This window comes from Erithacus rubecula (genome assembly GCF_903797595.1).
Source record: "Erithacus rubecula genome assembly, chromosome: 2".
NCBI classification, from domain to species: domain Eukaryota; kingdom Metazoa; phylum Chordata; class Aves; order Passeriformes; family Muscicapidae; genus Erithacus; species Erithacus rubecula.
Genome location: NC_136685.1, coordinates 97,548,207 through 97,566,572, shown reverse-complemented (window position 1 = coordinate 97,566,572; position 18,366 = coordinate 97,548,207). Strand labels below are relative to the sequence as shown.

At 51.8% G+C, this 18,366-nt stretch overlaps 1 protein-coding gene across 1 annotated transcript; it reads right to left on the bottom strand.

Annotated features, from left to right (window-relative positions):
* Positions 1-833: 833 nt before the first annotated feature.
* On the bottom strand, positions 834-7,858 carry OVOL2 (ovo like zinc finger 2). Its single transcript, XM_079297624.1, has 4 exons — positions 7,592-7,858; positions 6,768-6,958; positions 4,411-4,600; positions 834-1,378 (listed from the first exon to the last, which is right to left on the bottom strand). Exons 1-4 carry the CDS (start codon positions 7,689-7,691, stop codon positions 1,068-1,070), a joined length of 792 nt encoding a protein of 263 aa, XP_079153750.1. The 5' UTR covers positions 7,692-7,858; the 3' UTR covers positions 834-1,067.
* Positions 7,859-18,366: the final 10,508 nt, after the last annotated feature.

The window sequence follows — 18,366 nt, the reverse complement described above, 5'->3', positions numbered from 1 at the left end:
GTCCTGCTAACCCTTTGTATTGTAGGTGGGAGGAGCCTTCTACACTGATAGTGGTCACAGAAGAGCAGCCAGATTGGTGCCTGCAGTTTTGCACTGATCTCCTGAAGCAGACACAGGTTCAATTCCCCTTTTTCCACTACATTGTATTAATGAACAGGTATTTGAATATAAAAGAGGAAAATAAATCTCCAAACACACCATAAAGTATGCAAAAAATTGCATTTCACCATGACAGAAAATACTTATTTTCAAGTCATTACAGTGCTTTCTTTGGGTTTCTGGGTTGCTGTTGGTGTGTGTTAAAATGATGTTATATTAATCCTCAGAGTAAGCATGGCAAGTCCAGTAACACCAGAGCTGACATTTCACTTGTATATCAACATGCTAAAAGTAAGTTCATGGCTTCAAGTACTTAACACAACCAAAGGTCTGCCCTAGAAAAATGTAATTTGCTAGTAGAGAAACTTTGGGAAGAAAATGTTCTGCATCTTTTGGGAAGAGTTTCAACTCACCTTGGAGCACACTTCCATAAATTGTAGGCAGACTGCACAGGGAGCAGAGCTAAGGGTATTTGCACATTTTAACTCATTTGCTGATACAATGCACTCCTGTTCTTAAGGCACTTTAATTAATGTTGCATAGAAACATGTACCAGTAGCACTCTGATCCAACACTTTTCACCCAAACCTCTCGTAAGTAATTCACATGGGAGGTAACAGTTATTAACTTTACAAAATACACTGGGGAAAGGTGAACTCATTTGTCAGGTGTTCTGAGCTGAAACAGAAAACAGGTTGCCCAAATGTCAGTTCAGCTCCATCCCAGAGGTGACAGCCTTTGCAAGCATTCCATTTTTATTGGCCAGATAAAAAAAAAAAAAAAAGTCTGACGTTTCCATCACAAATGGGAATATTACTGTCAAGCTGAGGTTTTACCAACATCAAGAGAGTCCCGTTAACAAAACCATCCCTTTAATTTCAGGCGTTTCTTTCAAAATTGTTCTTAAAAAAATAATATATATAGTCCTACATGTAAACTTCATTCCTGCCGAGCGCTGTGAGCCCATGTCACTCGTCCTTGCTGTCCTCTTTGGAGTTCCTCTGCAGGACAGGGCTCAGTTTGGTTTGCAGGACAGCTGCCAGTTTTTTGGAGGTTTTCTTCAGGAAGGCGCTGCCGGGGTGGACGCCGCTGACGTGCAGGTAGAGATCCTCCTGCGTGGGGCCCGTGTAGCCGCAGTCCTCGCACACGTACAGCTTGTCCCTCCTCTGCTTGTAGGCGTACTGCTGCTGCACGCCGTGGATCTTCTTCAGGTGCGACTCCAGCGAGCAGCGCTGCGTGAACGCCTTGTGGCACACCTCGCACTTGTAGGGACGGATGCCTGCAGTGGGAAAACACCTGTTAGGTCACCTGTACCCCCAGAGCTTGTTTCCTACAGCCAGCTAAGAGCGAGGGTCTGGCACATCAGCTGCTGGGAATGTATCCAGCAGCGCAAGGAACTGCCTCTCTGAACAAAACATCCTACTCTCAGGCTAAGGTTTTCAGAAATGGGTTGATATATTTAGGTATAGAAAACATAGGAATGTTTTAAGAAGGTGCAGGCAGATGCTGAGTGTCTTGGGTTGCAATATAGGATATGGCCAGAAATGTGTATTCTATCATCCTCTATTGAAGCTGGGTGGGGCAGTGACCCTTATCACTGTGGCACACACCATCTGCTAATGGGCCATCTTTAAACCAGCTGGGGCAATCATCTTTATCTTTTCCACAGCCCATCCTCCTTCCAGGCAGATATCATCTGCTGCTGGCCCATTCAGTCCCACTGTGTGACTGATAAAATTACATCATCCCATGGGAGATGCTCCAGCCAGGGGAGGAGCCAAGCCTTTCCTACCCAGACAAAAACTGAGATTTTGGACAACAAGTTATCCTTCTTTCCACTGGATTCCAGAAGAAAGCCAGACCTTTCCACATCATCCCTGGAGCTTCAGAGGAAAACTGCACCTTCTACAGGAGCACTGCTCCAGCTGAACCACATCTGCCACTGCAGGGGGAGGCAGCCACCATTGAATAGGACTGCTGCCAACACCCTGACTGACTGACAGGGTGTCAGGTTGTACTCTTACTCTGTCAGTGTTTTGGGTTTGTTCTTTGTAATAGTGTATTTATATTTTAATTTTCCTAGTAAAGAACTGTTATTCCTAATTCCCCTATCTTTGCCTGAGAGCCCCCTAATTCCAAAATTATAATAATAATTTGGAGGAAGGGGGGTTACATTCTCCATTTCAAAGAGAAGCTTCTTCCTTTATTGGCAGACACCTGTCCTTCAAACCAGAACACTGGGGATAATAGTTGCCCATCAGTGGTTTAGTCCTAAGGCAGCCATTATCAACTCCTGCAAAACTTATTTTAGACCCCTGACTATTTGAAATCCTGTGATTAGGTAAAACTATCAATTTCAGCTTTTACAATTAATTAAAACATCTGTTTTGGTAATATTTTAATTTTTCTCTTTTGGTTTAATGAAGCTTCAGTGAAAAGCAGTTAAACATCCAGTGATTCCAAGTGCTTTCAATACAATACAGATTTGATGACTGAGATTACAAATTCTAGAGAAGTGCAGGAAGATGAAAGAAGTAACTTTGTGTTTCCCAAGGAGGGAGACCACTCTTAAAACTGATATAAGGAGTCAGCTAACCCCTTCTTTGCCCCAGGGAAGGTGGAATGCCAGGTCTAGTAGATCAGACCTATGGTGAGCCAGGCAGAAATGGATAGACCAGATTGGTCTGTTCAGACAGTTGTAACTTTGTGATTGCATTAAGTTACCAGTCAGGAGTTGATCTTTCTAGCAGAAATCAAAGCTAATTGGGAGTTCCAACAAGCAGCATCTCAACTGCATTTTTGTTTAGTTAAAAGAGGTTATCCCAGTGCACCAGATTAAACACTCAAGACAAAAGTTTCCTAATGCCTGCTGCTATAAAATTGCTTCTTTTCCATTAAACTACAGTTAGAGAGAAAGCCCAAACATTAATAAAAATTCACACACAAAAAGCAGTTTCATGCTCATTTGAAGGCAATTTAAACCTCCACATCCTTGGTGCCTCCTCCAGCACTCCACAGGCAGGAACACAAACACAGAAAGGATAGTGGTGGTATGGTACAGCCTATCAGGGCTGTCAGAACCTCTTCATAACTTAGAAATAATTTAAAATCATTTAGGAATAATTTAAAATTATTCTGACCAGAGACTCTCTTGGATTTATTTTCCAATTCGAGGGACAGCTTGAAAAATCATTTCTTTTGGAAGCACTGACTCCACACTCCAGCATGCCCCAGTGGCAGCTCTCCTTCCCACATGAAAGCTTTGCAAACCAACCCAAACAGCACAAAACATTGGCTCCAGGCAATGCCTTGCCCTCCAAACAGGTGTCATTGTTTTTGGGGGGGTTACTACTAAGAAACAGCACCTGCCTACCATCCTTGTGGCACTTCCAGCAGTTCACCTGGTTAATGGGGCTCTGCAGAGCAAGCCCAAATAATCTCCAGCTCCCATTCAGTGACCACACACGTGGAAAGATGGGATGTGGCTGTGAGATGTGGGTGATGCACCTTCTGGGTGCCCAACAGTGCAAAGTCAAAGCCTGCTGAAACAGCCTACCAGGAAGCATTGCCCTTGGGTGAGGATGGGGATTGTCTTTATTTAAGCCATTGCTTCCACTCAGTTAAAAAAAAAGCCAATCAAACTGGCAGCCTTCTCCCTACTCCAGGCTGGGGAAAAGTAAGCTGGATTTGAGGCAACTGAAACACACCCACTGCTGTTTGGGATGGACTCAGGAACTGACCCCACTGCAGAGTGACCACAGATAGCACATCCTCCACCTGGGGCAAGCACAGCATGACCACACTCTGGTTCCTCCAGACACTTCCAAAACCAAGCCAGAATCCCATCCTGCACAGCAATCAGCTGGGAAGGCTCTCGGCGGCAGAATCCCAGGAAATTGCCGCTCGTTGCCTCTAGAGGGCAAAGCGTTTCCACCGAGCTGTGCCCGCACTCAGCGCTGCGCACGGTGACTGCGGAGATTCGCCATCCCTGGGCGGCATTCCCAGGTTATCCCGAGGCTCATCCCAGCCTCAGGGATGGCAGCACGGGGCTGTGTCCACACGAAGTGTGGAGGGCAGGTCCTGCACCCTCACTGCCTCACACGGATTGCAATAGTTCTCAGATTTCATCATTGCCAGGACACAGAAGAGTCCACACTCACAACCCTTTCATCCACTGCCTCCCCACTATTTTTCTCCAATGTTGTTAACCCGGGCTGTGTGTTATAATCTTGCCAAGTCACCCTCACCCTCTCCTTGTCCTCGTTCCATCCCACCCCTTCTCCCCGGAGCCTCCAAGGAAAGCATTCTCACCAGTATGGGTCCGGACATGCCTCTTCAGATCAAAGGTGTCATTGAATCCTTTTCCACAGAAGGTGCACAAGTGTCTCTTCACCTGGCTGTGGCACTTGATGTGGCGGTTGAGCATTCTCTGCAGGCGAAAGCCTTTGCCACACAGCTCACAGCTGTGCAGGGCAGTGTCACTGCAGGTGCCAGTGGTGAACTGAGGAATGGGAGAGGATGCATGAGCATTGAGATGAATAATAGAGGACCAACAGGAGAAATAAAGCAAAACAAGGCAGGGATTATTGTGATATTAAAAAACAAGGTGTGTGGGGGGACATATTAAAAATTAAAAGTGAAACCATTTAAGATTTTCCTGCTGGGTGAAACCTTCATTCTTTCCTTGCAATCAAGTGGGAGGCTTTGTGTGCACAGTTTGGGACTGAGGCATCTCTGGGTGGTTTGGATTCAGGGGTTAAAACAAATTCTGTGTAGTGGTTTACTTCCAGGGGTAGCAACCCTTATCCAGTCACATCCATGAACACAAGCACTTAGGCTAGGAGCACCTTTCTGTGGGACCACACGTGTTTACTCCTGCACTCAGCTGATATCCTGGATGGAGAAGGGGAGTCCTCTCTGGTGCCAGAGAGCTCTTTTATGTGCTGCCTTCACTAGTCACGCCTCCAACTGCTCTGGGCCCCTCAAAAACTAGCCAGCAGTGATAAAAAAGATGGTTTTGGAAGTTGTGCTGTCTCAGCGAAGACTGAAACAATGGCCCTAATCATCCCAATCATCCCCCATTGGTGTCCCTGGCTTGTTAATTAACAGCAAAGTGACATTAGGGGGTAATCTCATTCCCACTCTTAGCACCAAAGCATTGTGCCAACACCATGACAGAACTTGACTAAAAACGACATTGATGATTCAGCTCCCGGGCAGATCATTCCTCAGAGGGAAGACTTAATATCTAGAAATGGTAAATACTGCACTATTGGATTAATTATTGCTGGTTGAACACACGGATGTGCCTCCTGTTAGATGCCCTGTTAGGGATGAGGGAAAGCCAGAAGAGCAGGCAGGATCATGAGCACACATCCATCGGCTGAAAAAACCACCTCTGCTGAAACAAGGTTTTGCCCCGATAGCCGAATAGCCCAGGTTAAATTATACAAAGTAGATTAAAGTCAAACAGGAGCAGGGAGGGCTTTTCAGGAAGACAGGAATACATCTGGGGTTTCTTTCTCCTGAAGACTCAGTTATTTTTCCTCCTCCTCTGCTTACTACTTAAGAAACGCTACTCGGAATTGTGAAAGGAAGATTAAAGCACACGGCAGCTGCGAAACCCCGAGGTGTGAAACTGGAGGGGGAGCATCTGGGAAGAATCTGTTGGGCAACAGGGCTATGACTCCACCTCAAGCAGCTGCATATAACCAGGGTGAAACCTAATGATGAGGCTTAAGAACACTGTGACTGAAAAGCTGTCAGCCCGGCACAGACAATGGTAATTTTCACAGTTCCATCCAGCAAAGCAGCAGCCAGGGTTTACGAGGTGTTAACCAGCGGTAAACATATCTCCTCCTGCCTATCGCCGTCATGGCCTGGCTCCACCTCTGCTGGGGGGCCCTGGATGCTCAGAGAGACATGCAGCGCTGTTTGGGAGCTCGGTGTTGAGTTCTCACGAGGACCTGAGGCATGGTGAGCAATCTGCCTTCTCAGCCTTGGGAGGGGAATCACGGCGCTGCTCTGCTGGTTCTGCCCAGGGAACACCCAGACAGCCAGAGCTCCTGCCCTTGCAGCAGAGAGGCTCTGCAGCAAAGCCAGTGGACAGATGATTGCTTCATTTCACCCAAGCCTGCAGGTCGACCTCAAGATGGCAATGGTTTTTACAGCAATGGAGGAGAACCTTTAGCTGCTTTCTTGACAGGTCAAAGTGGGAGGTGGGACAGCATGAAGAGTCACCCCAGCCCTTCTTGGTGAAGGCTTGAGTACGAGCTAGAAGGCAGTTTTTAAGCGGGCCCCATGCTAAGGAGCAAGATCCACCCATGACTCCTAGCTGCCAGGGCTGGTCCTTCCTGGCGGGGTTCAGAGCTCCTGCAGGACCCGAGCCAAGCAGGTCAGGGGCAGCACGTCCCAGGCAAGGATAAGAGAAGGCAAAGGGCACTGGAAGATTACAGCACATCGCTTACGAGGTTTTCCTGCTGCTGCCATCCTACGGCCGGCCGGCTGCTCTCGCAGGCCTCCACCTCGGTGTGCGGGGCAGGTGCTGTCACCACTAGCAAAGAGAGCCCAAGGGACTGTTGTCACCTGGTGTCCCCGGGCAGCAGCCTTGACCTTGAACTGGGGTCACCCCATTGCCAGAGAAAAGATGGTTGGGGCGCGGGCGTTACCTTGATTTTGGACCTGACCATGGGGCGCTTGACGGCCAGGTCCAGCAGCATCCCCCCGCCCGTGCCCGGCTCGCCGCAGGCAGGCTGGGGCGTCGGGGGGTCGCTGGGCTCGGCGTCCCGGATCCCGCTGCTGCCGCTGCTCTCCAGGCTGCAGCTGTCTTCATAGCCCAGCAGCACGCAGCCGATCCCGCCTGCAACGGGGTGGGGATGCGATGAAGCGGGGGGACCCGAGCGGCGGGCAGGGCAGGGCAGGGCAGGCAGGGAGGGAGGCGGCGGGCCCGGTGTTTAACCTGCGGGCGGGCCGCTGGCGGCGGGGGAGGATCCCCGGCTCACGCTGCAATCGGAAACTCAAACACGAACGGTCCCAAAGTTCAAACAAGCCAGCTCCGCCGCCTTCCCGTTATACCCCGGGCAAGGGCAGGAGGAGCGGGAGGAGGAGAGGGGGAGGCCAGGAGTACATCACCCCCCCGCCCCGGGTCCTTCCTTCTCCTCCCCCTGCCACCTTTCTGATGCAAACGAGGTTTCCCACCTCCCTGAACATACACACACACACACGTACTCCCCCGCAGCTCCCCGCCCCGCCATCCCCGGGGGCTCCCCGGAGTGGGAGCCGCTGCCATGCACGGGGGCTGCTCGGGGACTTTTCCCCCGAGCGCTGTCCGTGTCCGCTCCGCCGCGTTCCGCACAGCTCTCTCCAAGCCGCCGCCCGCCCCCTCGGGGCTCCCTCGGCCCGGCAAAGCCCCCTCCACAATCGCCCCCCGCACAGACGGCGGCTCCCCGCTCCCTCCGTCCCGCCCGGCGCGGGGCGGCGGCCGCCGCCGTACCTGGGATGTAGGTGTCGGCTCTCTCCTCGTCGGGCAGCTCATCCCAGCTGCGCACCGCCGGCTGCGGGCTGCGGCGCTTCACCAGGAAGGCTCTGGGCATGGCGAGGGCAGGGAACGCGGCTGGGCACGGAGCGGAGCGGCCCTGGAGCCCCGCCGGCCGCCCGCAGCCCGACGGGGCGCGGGCGCTGCGCTGCCGTCCGCGGAGCGGGACCGCACGCACCGGGCAGAGCCGCTGAGGAGCGGGGAGGGGAAGGGGAGGGGAGGAGAGGGGAGAGGGTGGGGGGGGGGAAAGGAAAGTTTCATAAGGTGGAATAGAAAAATGCACCAGGAAACTTGGGAAGGAGCATGCGTGCTGCAAACATAACGGTGTCAACAAGTCTGCTTACCTGTCCGACCGGTTGGAGCAGCTGAGCTTTGTTCCAGCCCTTCCTAAGGCATGAATGTTTGCAAAAGAATTTAACGTCTAAAAAAAAAAGAAAAAAAAAAAAAAAACCCAAACACTCAACAACAAAACAAAAAACAAACAAACAAAAAAAACCCCACCACAAATCAAATCAAATTAAAAACACAAAGGAGGAGGGAGCCCCTCCGCCGCCTGCCCGCGCCCGGCCAGGCCGGACCCGCTGCCCCTCTCCGCCGCACCGGGATGCCCGGCCGGGAATGGGGACCGGGGTTGCTCCCCGTTCCCAGCCGAGATCCCCCGGGACCGCCCGTCGAGGGGAAGGCTTGCCGAGGGGCCGGGAAAGAGGCCGAGCTGTCCTCTGGGCAGCAGCAGGAAGAGAAAGTTGTTATTATTTTTCTTAATGGTTAGCCTTTCTTCTGCTCAAAAAAAAAAAAAAAAAAAAAAAAAAAAAAAATTATTTTTCAGTCATTGATTTAAAATTAAAATGTGTCACAGCCTTTCCTCTACCCCTTCTTGTTTTTGTGGGGTTTTTTTTGTTTGTTTTTTTTTTATTTGCCTCTTGTCGTTTTCCCCCTCTTTCCAAAGTGGAAATGAAACAAAGACAAGAGGTTAGGGTATTGGGGAAGGAAGCAAAAGAAACAGAAGAAAACCCACAAGAAGTCTGCAAGCAGAGCCGAGCCCGCGACTAGAGTGGCCTTGGGTGTTTAACAACACTCAGGGATTCCTTCTCCCGCCTCCTGCTCAATCTGCTTTCTTATTAAAGCACTGGAAAGGCAGTCGGTGCTTCCCTGCCCAGGCTGATCCCTGCGGCAGCGATGGGACGGGGCAGGAGCAGCGCGGCACGGAGCACCAGGAGCTGCTTCCCCGCATGAGAAAAGGGGCCTTGCAAACGGGGTCACTCCTCTCTCAGGGTGTCGCTTTCCTCCCACAGGGCACAGCACAGACCAGGGGAAATGAATGGGAGTTTCACTGTCGGTTTCATTGAGACCAAGATTCAACTTCAGGGGCTGGACCTGGAGCCTCTGAAAGGAACACACCTTCCCATGTCATGGCCAAATGGAAGAGCTCTGCTGGATTCATGTCCCCGTTAGTCCTCTGGGCTCTTCTGGGTGTTTGAGACCGGGGTGTGAGACAGCCTGGAGCCCCAGGGGTAAAGCTCCAGCCCACATCAGGTTATCACTGACAGACAGCTCCTCCAGCAATCTGTATTTCCAGCAGGGCATCCCAGCACCTACTTGCTCCCCCTGCTCCTGTGGGGACTTTACAGTTTCTGCAGGTACCAGGTGAGAAGCCACCTCAGCATGGCTTCAGGCAATACCTCAGCAAGACCCCACATAAAACCTTGTCTTCCTCTCTTTCAGGCTATGTAATTTCTCTGTTATGTCTGAAATTTTGCTCCAGGACAAAATACAGCTATGTGGGGCTTAATTGATTTTTTTTTCCCCGCAGTGCTTTCAACTTGAGGTTTCTTTTATTTTAATGACTCCTTGTCTTTTAAGCTGGAAGAGGTAACAAATGACATTATTCCAAGCACTCCCAAGCCAAGAGCTTGCTGAGACGACTTCACTGTTATCTGGGATTTCTCAAATCCTGCTTTGAGGTTCTCATTTAATGAGGTCCTGGAGCACACACTTCACTTCCACTGGGTGCTCCGAGTCAGACATGCAGTTACAAGCATGGCTGAATCAGGAATAATAACAACAACAACAACAATAATAATAATAATATCATCATCAGCTCTGGAGCCTTGACGTGAGTGGTCAGGGCTGAGGTGTGCCCAGCACCACTGGAGACACACAGTGGAGAGAAAGTCCTGCAGCCTCTGGCAGGGCAAGAGGAGCTGTGTGGAGAGGCACCAGCTCCATGAAGGAGAGCTTTCCAGTGGTAGTGGGATGCCTGCTTGCTCAGCTACCAGGTGGAAGTGCAGACTGTTTACTATTTCTTGGCCAGAGCCCATAGGAAAACCATCTTTGGGGATCCTTGTCTTCACCAAGGCAGCCCACAGACACATCACTGGATGGCCATGTCCTTCTCCATGCTCCCACTGGAGTAATGTTGCATGTACAGCTTCAGCACTGTAATTAAACTTGATAAATAATGATGCTAACGAGGTAATGGCACAAACATTTCTGTAGGATCTTGTTTAATTTTTAGCATTACTTGGGTGTGGGAGAAAATCTAGCATATTAAATTGATATTTCAGGTGTAAATCAAATTAAATGTACAAAATGCCCTGTAGGGTCAAAGCAAAGTGGGACCCACCCTTATGGATTTGACTACTAAAATGTGTTTCATTTAATTCAGATCATTTGGGAGTGAGGAGGGAGAGATGGGAACAAAGAAAAAAACAGCTGTGTGTGGCTGTCTCAATTGCATCTCACCCCTTCCCAAACTAACCCTGTGTGGGGCTGGATGGATGGCCATGTGCAAGGGGCAGGGGAACTCATTCCCCTCACTCTGGAGGACCCCTTGTCACTGCCAGCATCACCCTGTTGATGTGGCACTCAGGAGGGAGTGGGGGCAAGGACCTGGGTGTAGGGAGCAAGGGAAGGAACTGGGCTTGAGAAGAGCAGAGGCAGAGATGCTTGGGAAAGGAGGTGTCAGGAAGGCACTGCTCAGGGGACAATGGCTCAGTTTGAGCTGTGAACAGGGAATATCTCAGCTGTGATCCCAGGGAGCCCTGTCCTTCTTGGCTGAGCTACTTTTCACCACAATCAGCATGATGAGGCTGCAAAGGCACGTGGCCTGAGCAGGGATGAGGGTTTGGTTGCACAGCCTGTCAGATCTGAGCGTTGTTGAGAGGCACAGTCCCTCAGCAGTGCCTTTAGCATGGAATCCAGAAAAGGCACCTTCCCACTCAACCCCCAGTGGCACCTTGTCCCCAGCCATCATTCCTCTGGCATGGGAATAGAGGGAATCCAGCAGGTCCGCCTGTAGGAGTGCTCTGCCCACAAGGCTGAGAGCAGTCACCCAGGACCCCTTTTCTGGCCATTTCTCATGATTTTGAGCCCAACCAGGCTAGACAGAGATGAGAACCTGGCTGGTACAGCAGCTTGCCAATGCAACAGTGCAACCTTTTTTTTCTGTCTCCCAGCAGAACCCAGGTAAGGAGATTTATACAAATTTACTGACCATGCCGGAGAGGCTACAGCTTCAGAAGATGAACCTTCATCTTCAGGGTCTGTAGTGTTCTTGACACACCAGTGCTGGGACACCTGGGCTGCTGAACGTCACCAGAAACCCAGCTGACACCCCCTTGGCTGGTGAGCCCTGCACTGCTCTCCATTTCAGGAGAGATGGGGAAGAATCTGGGTGTCAAAACACTGCCCAGACCTCTGCAGGACACATCCCTTCCCTGAAATGCTCCGTGTGTCCCCATCTGAGGTGGGATGGTGTGCACAAAGCCCGGGGCAGCACATGGGAGTGGGCACCACCAGGAGCCCTGGGGTCACATCCCAGTCACGTCACAGAGAGAGGTTCAGGGAAGGAAGATGCTCTCATTCAACCAAGGCAAAATTAGAGCAGCCTTTTCCAACCTTCTGACACTTTGGTTTGCTCAATGGAGGTCAAACATGCCATAGGGTCTTTCAGGGAGCACTGTGAGGACCTGTTCTGGTTTGAAGGACAGGTGTCTGCCAATAAAGAAGCTTCTCTTTGCAATGGAGAATGTAAACCCCCTTCCTCCAAATTATTATTATAATTTTGAAATTAAGGGACTCTGAGGCAAAGATAGGGGAATTAGGAATATAACAGTTCTTTAGTAGGAAAATTAAAATAGAAATGCACTATTACAAAGAACAATCCCAACCCTGACAGAGTCAGAATACAGCCTGACACCCTGTCAGTCAGTCAGGGTGTTGGCAGCAGTCCCATTCAATGGTGGCTGCATCTTCCTGCAGTGGCAGATGTGGTTCAGCTGGAGCAGTGCTCCTGTAGAAGGTGCAGTTTTCCTCTGAAGGTCCAGGGATGATGTGGATAAGGTCCAGTTTTCCTCTGGAATCCAGTGGAAAGAAGGTACTTTGCTGTCCAAAATTTCAGTTTTTATCTAGGTAGGAAAGGCTTGGCTGCTCCCCTGGCTGGAGCATCTCCCAGTGGGATGATGTAATTTTATCAGTCACACAGTGGCACTGAATGGGCCAGCAGCAGATGATATCTGCCTGGAAGGAGGATGGGCTGTGGAAAGACAAAGATGATTGCCCCAGCTGGTTTAAAGATGGCCCATTAGCAGATAGTGTGTGCCACAGAGATAAGGGTCGCTGCCCCACCCAGCTTCAACAGATGGGGACAGAATACACACTTTTGGCTACATTCTGTATCGCAACCCAAGACAGGACCTCTGAAGACCGTGTCTTAAAAGCCCACAGAAAAGCACAATGTCCCCTTGCACTGGAAGAAATCCTCTCCTCGGACACATGCTGCTTCCAGCCCGGCTTTCCTGCCAGCTGTGTGTCTGTGTGCTGCAGCCCAGCCCCGTCAGTGCAGAGCAGGCGCTCGCAGCGGTGCCGCCGCTCTGCATCTCCCGCCCGCGGCAGGGCGGTGACTCAGCCAGGTTTCGGCAGCCGCCCGCACGCACTCGCCGTGCCTGGCCCGGGGCTCTCCTGTCTCCCAGGGCAGCTTCCCATCCGAGCACGGCGTTCGGGTGAGCCCTGGCCCGCGGTGCCGCGGAGATCAGCGGGATGGGAGCCCTGCTGGCGTGAGCACAGCTATTGCCCTGCTCGCCCCCTGCGCTGCCAGCCCCGGGGCCAAGCTTGGCCGCTGGAAAGCCCTGCTTCCAAGCCAGCTTCGGTAACTCTCCTGCTTAGATGAGGAAACACTTCACCGCAGTGGCTCCGCGCCAGCATTATCTTGGAAGGAGGGAGCAGTGGTTCCGCAGGCTGCCCCAGTTTGGAGGACAATCTGCTTTCCTTGACTGAGCAGGGAGGGATGGAGAAAGCGCCAGCTGGGGGGAGATGGCTCCTGAGGCTGCAGCAGAACCTGCCTTGCCTGTGCTTCCCTGCCACCTTTCAAAGCACCCCACCAGGCTGACTCACCGGGCTCTGTCTCCCTGCCTCCCACAGCCCCTGCCACTCCCGGCGTCTCCCTGTCTTTCTCGACCTATGGCTCCACTTCCCACCCACTCAGCCCAGCCGGCTCAGCACTGTCTCTCTGGCTGTCCATTCGCTGTGCCTCTGCTGCCCGGGGCACCCAGTATCACCACAGGCTCCCACAGAGCCTGCAGGTCCCACTCCCTGTGGAAATGGCCTCTCTGCGAAGTCTGTGGTGGGTATTAAACCCCAGCAGCCTCCCCTAAGCATCCTCCCCAGTGGTATCCATGGCCCTGTGCTTGGGGGAAGAAGCTGTTGGAGAATCCTGTGCGCCTCACATCCCCTACACATGGTCCAGCACCAGTCTGGGAGGACAGTGACCCTCCTCGGAGAGCCCTGAGCTCTCAGACTGACTTGGAGGTGATGAGCATCTGTCTCTGGAGAGCTCTTGCCAATTTTGCCTGCACTGTCTAGCTTGTTTCTGTTTTGATTTTTTTTTTTTTTAGGGTTTTTTGTTGTTGTTTGTTTGGTTGGTTTTGTTGCTTGGTTTCCTGCAATCCTACTGGTCAGTGTTCCTACCTGCCTGATCCAGCACCAAAGGTTCCAAAGGTAATGAAATCCCAGGAGTATCCTGCAAATCAGTAGCTGAATAGTGGACAGAAAGCTACTCCCTTTGAATGTTTCTGCTGTGCTTCAAAATACATCATCTTTATTAGACACCAGCAAATCCACATGTGCTCTAATGTCCAAAAACCTCCACTCAGAGCCCCTCCAGCCTCTTCCAGTAACCAGTCAATACTGGTGGTGGCCCTCAATGCCCTGTGTTTCTCTGGTATTTTCACAAGAGACATCTCTATGCACCAAACCCAACAACTGTGTGAACAGTGAAGAGATGGGGCAGCAGCCTCTCACCCTTCTTACTCAGTTGTTTGGATTTTGAATTCTCTGGCAGGTCACAGGATGCTTCAGCCAGGCAGGCTTGGCCACATGAGCAGCTTCCCAATTCAGTCTCTGGAGGGGGCTGCTGGAATGCAATGGAAAGGATGCCACAGGTGGTCTGCTGACACCCCACTCCCTTGTGAGAGGCATTTTCCCTCCTTGCATTATGCTCAACTCTTCATCACCACATCTCCCTGCTCCATTTTGCTGCCCCACTGGAGTCTGCTCCCCATGCTGATGGGAGCATTGCCCTGAGAAAGACACGTTTTCCCTGACACTGGGATGCACAGCTCATCAGGATGCGCTGTTGTTGGGATGCACTGCACATCAGGATGGAGGCTGAGAGCTCAAGAAAGCAATGTAAAGTCCATTAGCTGACTGAGATGACAAGCATTTGCCAAGGTTTGGGGAGATGGGGGAATGCTCTCCATGAAAAGCTGGTGGAAAATGCTGGATGAGCCACCACTGGGGGCTGACTCAGTCTCTTTCCAGGTTCCTAGAAATCATGAGCATGCCTTTGAAACCCATGCTTTCCGCAGCTGGCACGGCATGATAAGCTGTGCTTCCTCTCTCCCACAAGCCCTGTCATCTCTGCCACCCCCCTCCAAGCTCAAACCTCAGTGGTAGAAAATCCCCTATCCCCTCCCCAAGGACAAATGGCACTCTGGGGCCCCCTCAAGGCTTCCTCATTCTTGCCGGATGACAGCTGCCATAAATCCCATTGTACGCGGATGGAGTTCAAGCATTTCTTTACCACTTCAAAAACCCCCAGGAGGAGCTAGGTGCTGTCCCTGTCATCCCTCTCCTTTTGCAGGATTATTAGAGTGAGAAAGAAGGGATAAGGGCAGAGAAGGTCAGTTGGAGGAAGGAATACCTGTCCCCAGCTGGGTGCTCTGGGACAATCCCATTGTTGCCAGCCCTGGCCAAGCACTCTGGCAGTGCAGCTCCTTGGGGTTTGGCAGCAGGAGAAAGAGAAGGTGCTTCTGCTGCACTCATATCAGCTCCTCTATAACAAGGAAGATCACCAGGACAGCCTTGGCCACTGACAGTGGTGATGCCAACCTGGGCACAAAACAGCTCCAGGCAGGGCCAGGGGATGGGACAGGATATCCCAACCTCTGTTCAGACACTGCTGTGTTAGAGATGCACCTTTTCCTGCTCCTTGTCCTGCTGCCACACATGCAGAGGGACAGCTGCTTCCCAACAGGGATCCAGCACTGCTGCTGGAGACTCCCTGCCTGTCCTGCCTGTGCTGCAGCAGAGCATGTGCTCCAACACGCCTGGGATGAGACAACACCAGGATACACACCTGCTGCTGTGGAACTGCCCAGGGAGCTCAGCAGCGCCACTTCCAGCTGGGCCCCTTTCCTCACAGCTCTGCTTTGACTGCTGAGGGGGTCCAGTGCTGGCTGCAGAACCCATGGCTGCCTCTGGCCCCTCCACACTCACCCAGATGAGCCCTCCTGTCCCTGCTACCTTCATGGCTGCAGCCCAAGAATCCCTCCTCATCACGGGAGAGCCCTGAGAAGCTGTGAGCTGGGAGTGCAGCTCACCCTGCTTTGGAGGCCAGGACCCTCCCCACCTCCCTGTCTTGCAGAATTGCCCTGCCAGCACTTTGGGGTTCCATGCACAGTGGTTTTTATCTCCCGGTGCCTTTTACAACCATTTCCAGGAAAGAAGAAACCCAGCCCTCAGCCAGTAAGCACCCCTGCCCTCAGCTCTCAGCAGCACTGCCACAGTTCTGGCCGCGGGCAAGGGTCTGTACAATTGCCACCAATATAATTACTGCATGCTGGGATTACATCCTGTCCCTGCCACTGAGCAGGTAGACTTTGGCCTCTGCCTGTATTTCATCCCCCTCTCAGGAGTAGTGCTTGCAGGAGGGAGCCAGGCTGCAATCCCTGGGCTGGGTGCCCTCTGCAGCACCCCAAAACGAGGGGCAGGGACCAACCATGCACGGGGAAAGTGGGGAGACACATGGTGGGGAGGCAGCATCCAGACCTTCCTCCTCACCCTCATGCTGGTGATGCCAGGGAAGGAGCTTGGGGTGTCTGGGGTCACAGGGAGCCCCTTTTTCCCACTCTGGCCAGGGCAATTTGAGGTGTTGGCACCTGGTGGCAGCCCCACACCTTAGCTGATTTAGCTGGAGGTGACCCACTGGTGTCCCTGGAGCTGGCTGGCTAAGGTGTAATCACACTGGCCTGGCAATAAAACCAGTAAATAAAATCCAGTAGCGGCTGTCGGGAGCTCCTGCCCGCACTGCCGGGAGGAGGAAGTGCACGGGGAGTTTAAAATCCAAAGTAACTGTTTCACTGGCTGCCCTCCACATGGAAGGAAAGTTTCTGCTCTCCTTACTTGTAAAGAATTCTGTCGTCTTCCTCCCTAGTTACTCCATCATTCAAATCTCAGGACAATCAGATTTGCTTCCCTCCAACTCCCTGGGAAGAACTATCAGAGGGCCCTGGGGCTTGTCTGAATGGGAGGAGTACAAAATTCATCCAAATTCCTGGTGAGAACGGAGCTTCTTTCAACGGAGCTTCTGTACAAATGCTGAGAGGATGAGTTCCAAGGGCTTTTATTTCATTCATACCCATCAAAAATTGAAACTCACCCAAGCCAGGCACACCTCCACCTGCCTAGAAAGGAGGGTGACCTGGGAAAATAAAGCAATTTTAATACATACATTTCATGAATTTAAACTAGTTTTGGAGTTTCTGGGCACAGAGAAACCCTCACCCATCTCTCTGAATTACAGAGGAGGGACACAAAAAGTCACATACCGTAATTTTTTCCTCTGCATAATGCACAACCCAACCCTTCCAGAAAATCCTACAGAAACATTTCCTGCGGGGTCAGGGTGGCTGCACCTGGACCATCAATGCCACGGCCAGGTCTGTCCCTGTTGCGGAGGGACAAGAATGATTCCGTCTCTCGAAGGGGAAAAGGTATCACAGTGAGATAAAAGTGTCTACAACACACCAATTACTTATTTTTGCTGCTATAATTAGCACTGCCATAAGGAGAAAATCAATGCTAAGAGCAGCAGGAAAAGCCTGCTCCCCTCCTCAGCTCTGCCTCTACCGTGAGACCTCGGCAGAGCCGTGTAGGCGCCCACACCCACACTCTCAGCCACACTCGGCTTCACAGGGCAAACGGAAGCTTGGGTTAGGCTGAATTCAGGTTTGGGGTTTTTTGTCTTCGTTGCCACTGAGGCAGCCAAGCCCCTGTGTCCCAGTGGAGAGCTCTGGGTGTGTGCAAAGTCCTCCTCGTGTGAGTGCACACACACTGTGAGGGAGGGAGAGCTGTCTCTGCAAAGAGGGAAGGACAGCCAGCAGCTCACCAGAACCCTGGGGGGAAACAGAGAAAGCTTTGTGAAAACATACCTTTAGGATGATTTTTAAAATTATTATTATTTTTTCTTAGTTTGCAGTTTGATAAGAGAGGTTGGTTCCTCACATTACACAGGACAAAGGGAGCAGGAGGGGGCTGTGGCTCAGGACACGAACCTGGAAATGGGCTACCTTCGAATTTTTCTCCCTCCCCTTCCATATCTTGCAGGGATTTCCTTAGGCTTCAGTACTTTTTCTTTTATTAAGGCAAGCCACAATTGAGCAGCTCGTTTTCTAGATTCTCTGGTGGCTAACACAGGCTGACACTGCCACCCCTCCTTTTCACAGAATGCTACCCAGAGCAACCACCCATGACACAATGCCGAGCCAGAACTCCTCCTCACCCATCAGAACGGTTGGAACAGGGAAATAAACGTGGAAGTTTTACTGAGACCGGGCCTGCAATGCAGCCTTATCAAAGAGTGTGCCAAATGCCTGTGAAAGACAGTGGAGGGTGGATGAGGCACAGGGGTTGCACAAGATGAGCTTTCTTTGAAATCTAGGATACAAATGCCCCCTAAGGATGGACCGCAGATGTTATCCAAGATCATTATCCAGATCTGAGCGTTTTGCCCAGGGGGAAAATGGCCTTGAGCTTCCCCATCTCCTCCAGGTGTGACCCAACCCTTTCCCGCCTGGCCGCCTGGCCCCACCTCCGTGAGCGCCGGCACCGCTATTCCCGCCGGCAAAGGAGGAACCAGGCACAGGAAAAACGCACCAAAACTGTGGGCATAGCACAGGTTTCAATAGCACTGATCTACCTCTCCCTCAGCTTAAGCCCATCCTCTGCCTCTCCGTGTGGGAGTCTTATGGATACAGCCACCAGACTTGTGTCCATAGGGCTGGAATCTTCTCTCGTGTGCTTGTGCCCACCACCAGCTGGAAAGGTTTTCCCCAGCAGCATCCCCGCTGAGCACTCCTGCCCTCCAAAATCCCTCACACCCCTTCCCTGCCCCTGCGGACGGGCTCTGAGAAAGGAAAACGGGCTTTTCCCATCGTGGCTGCTGCAAGGTTTTAAAC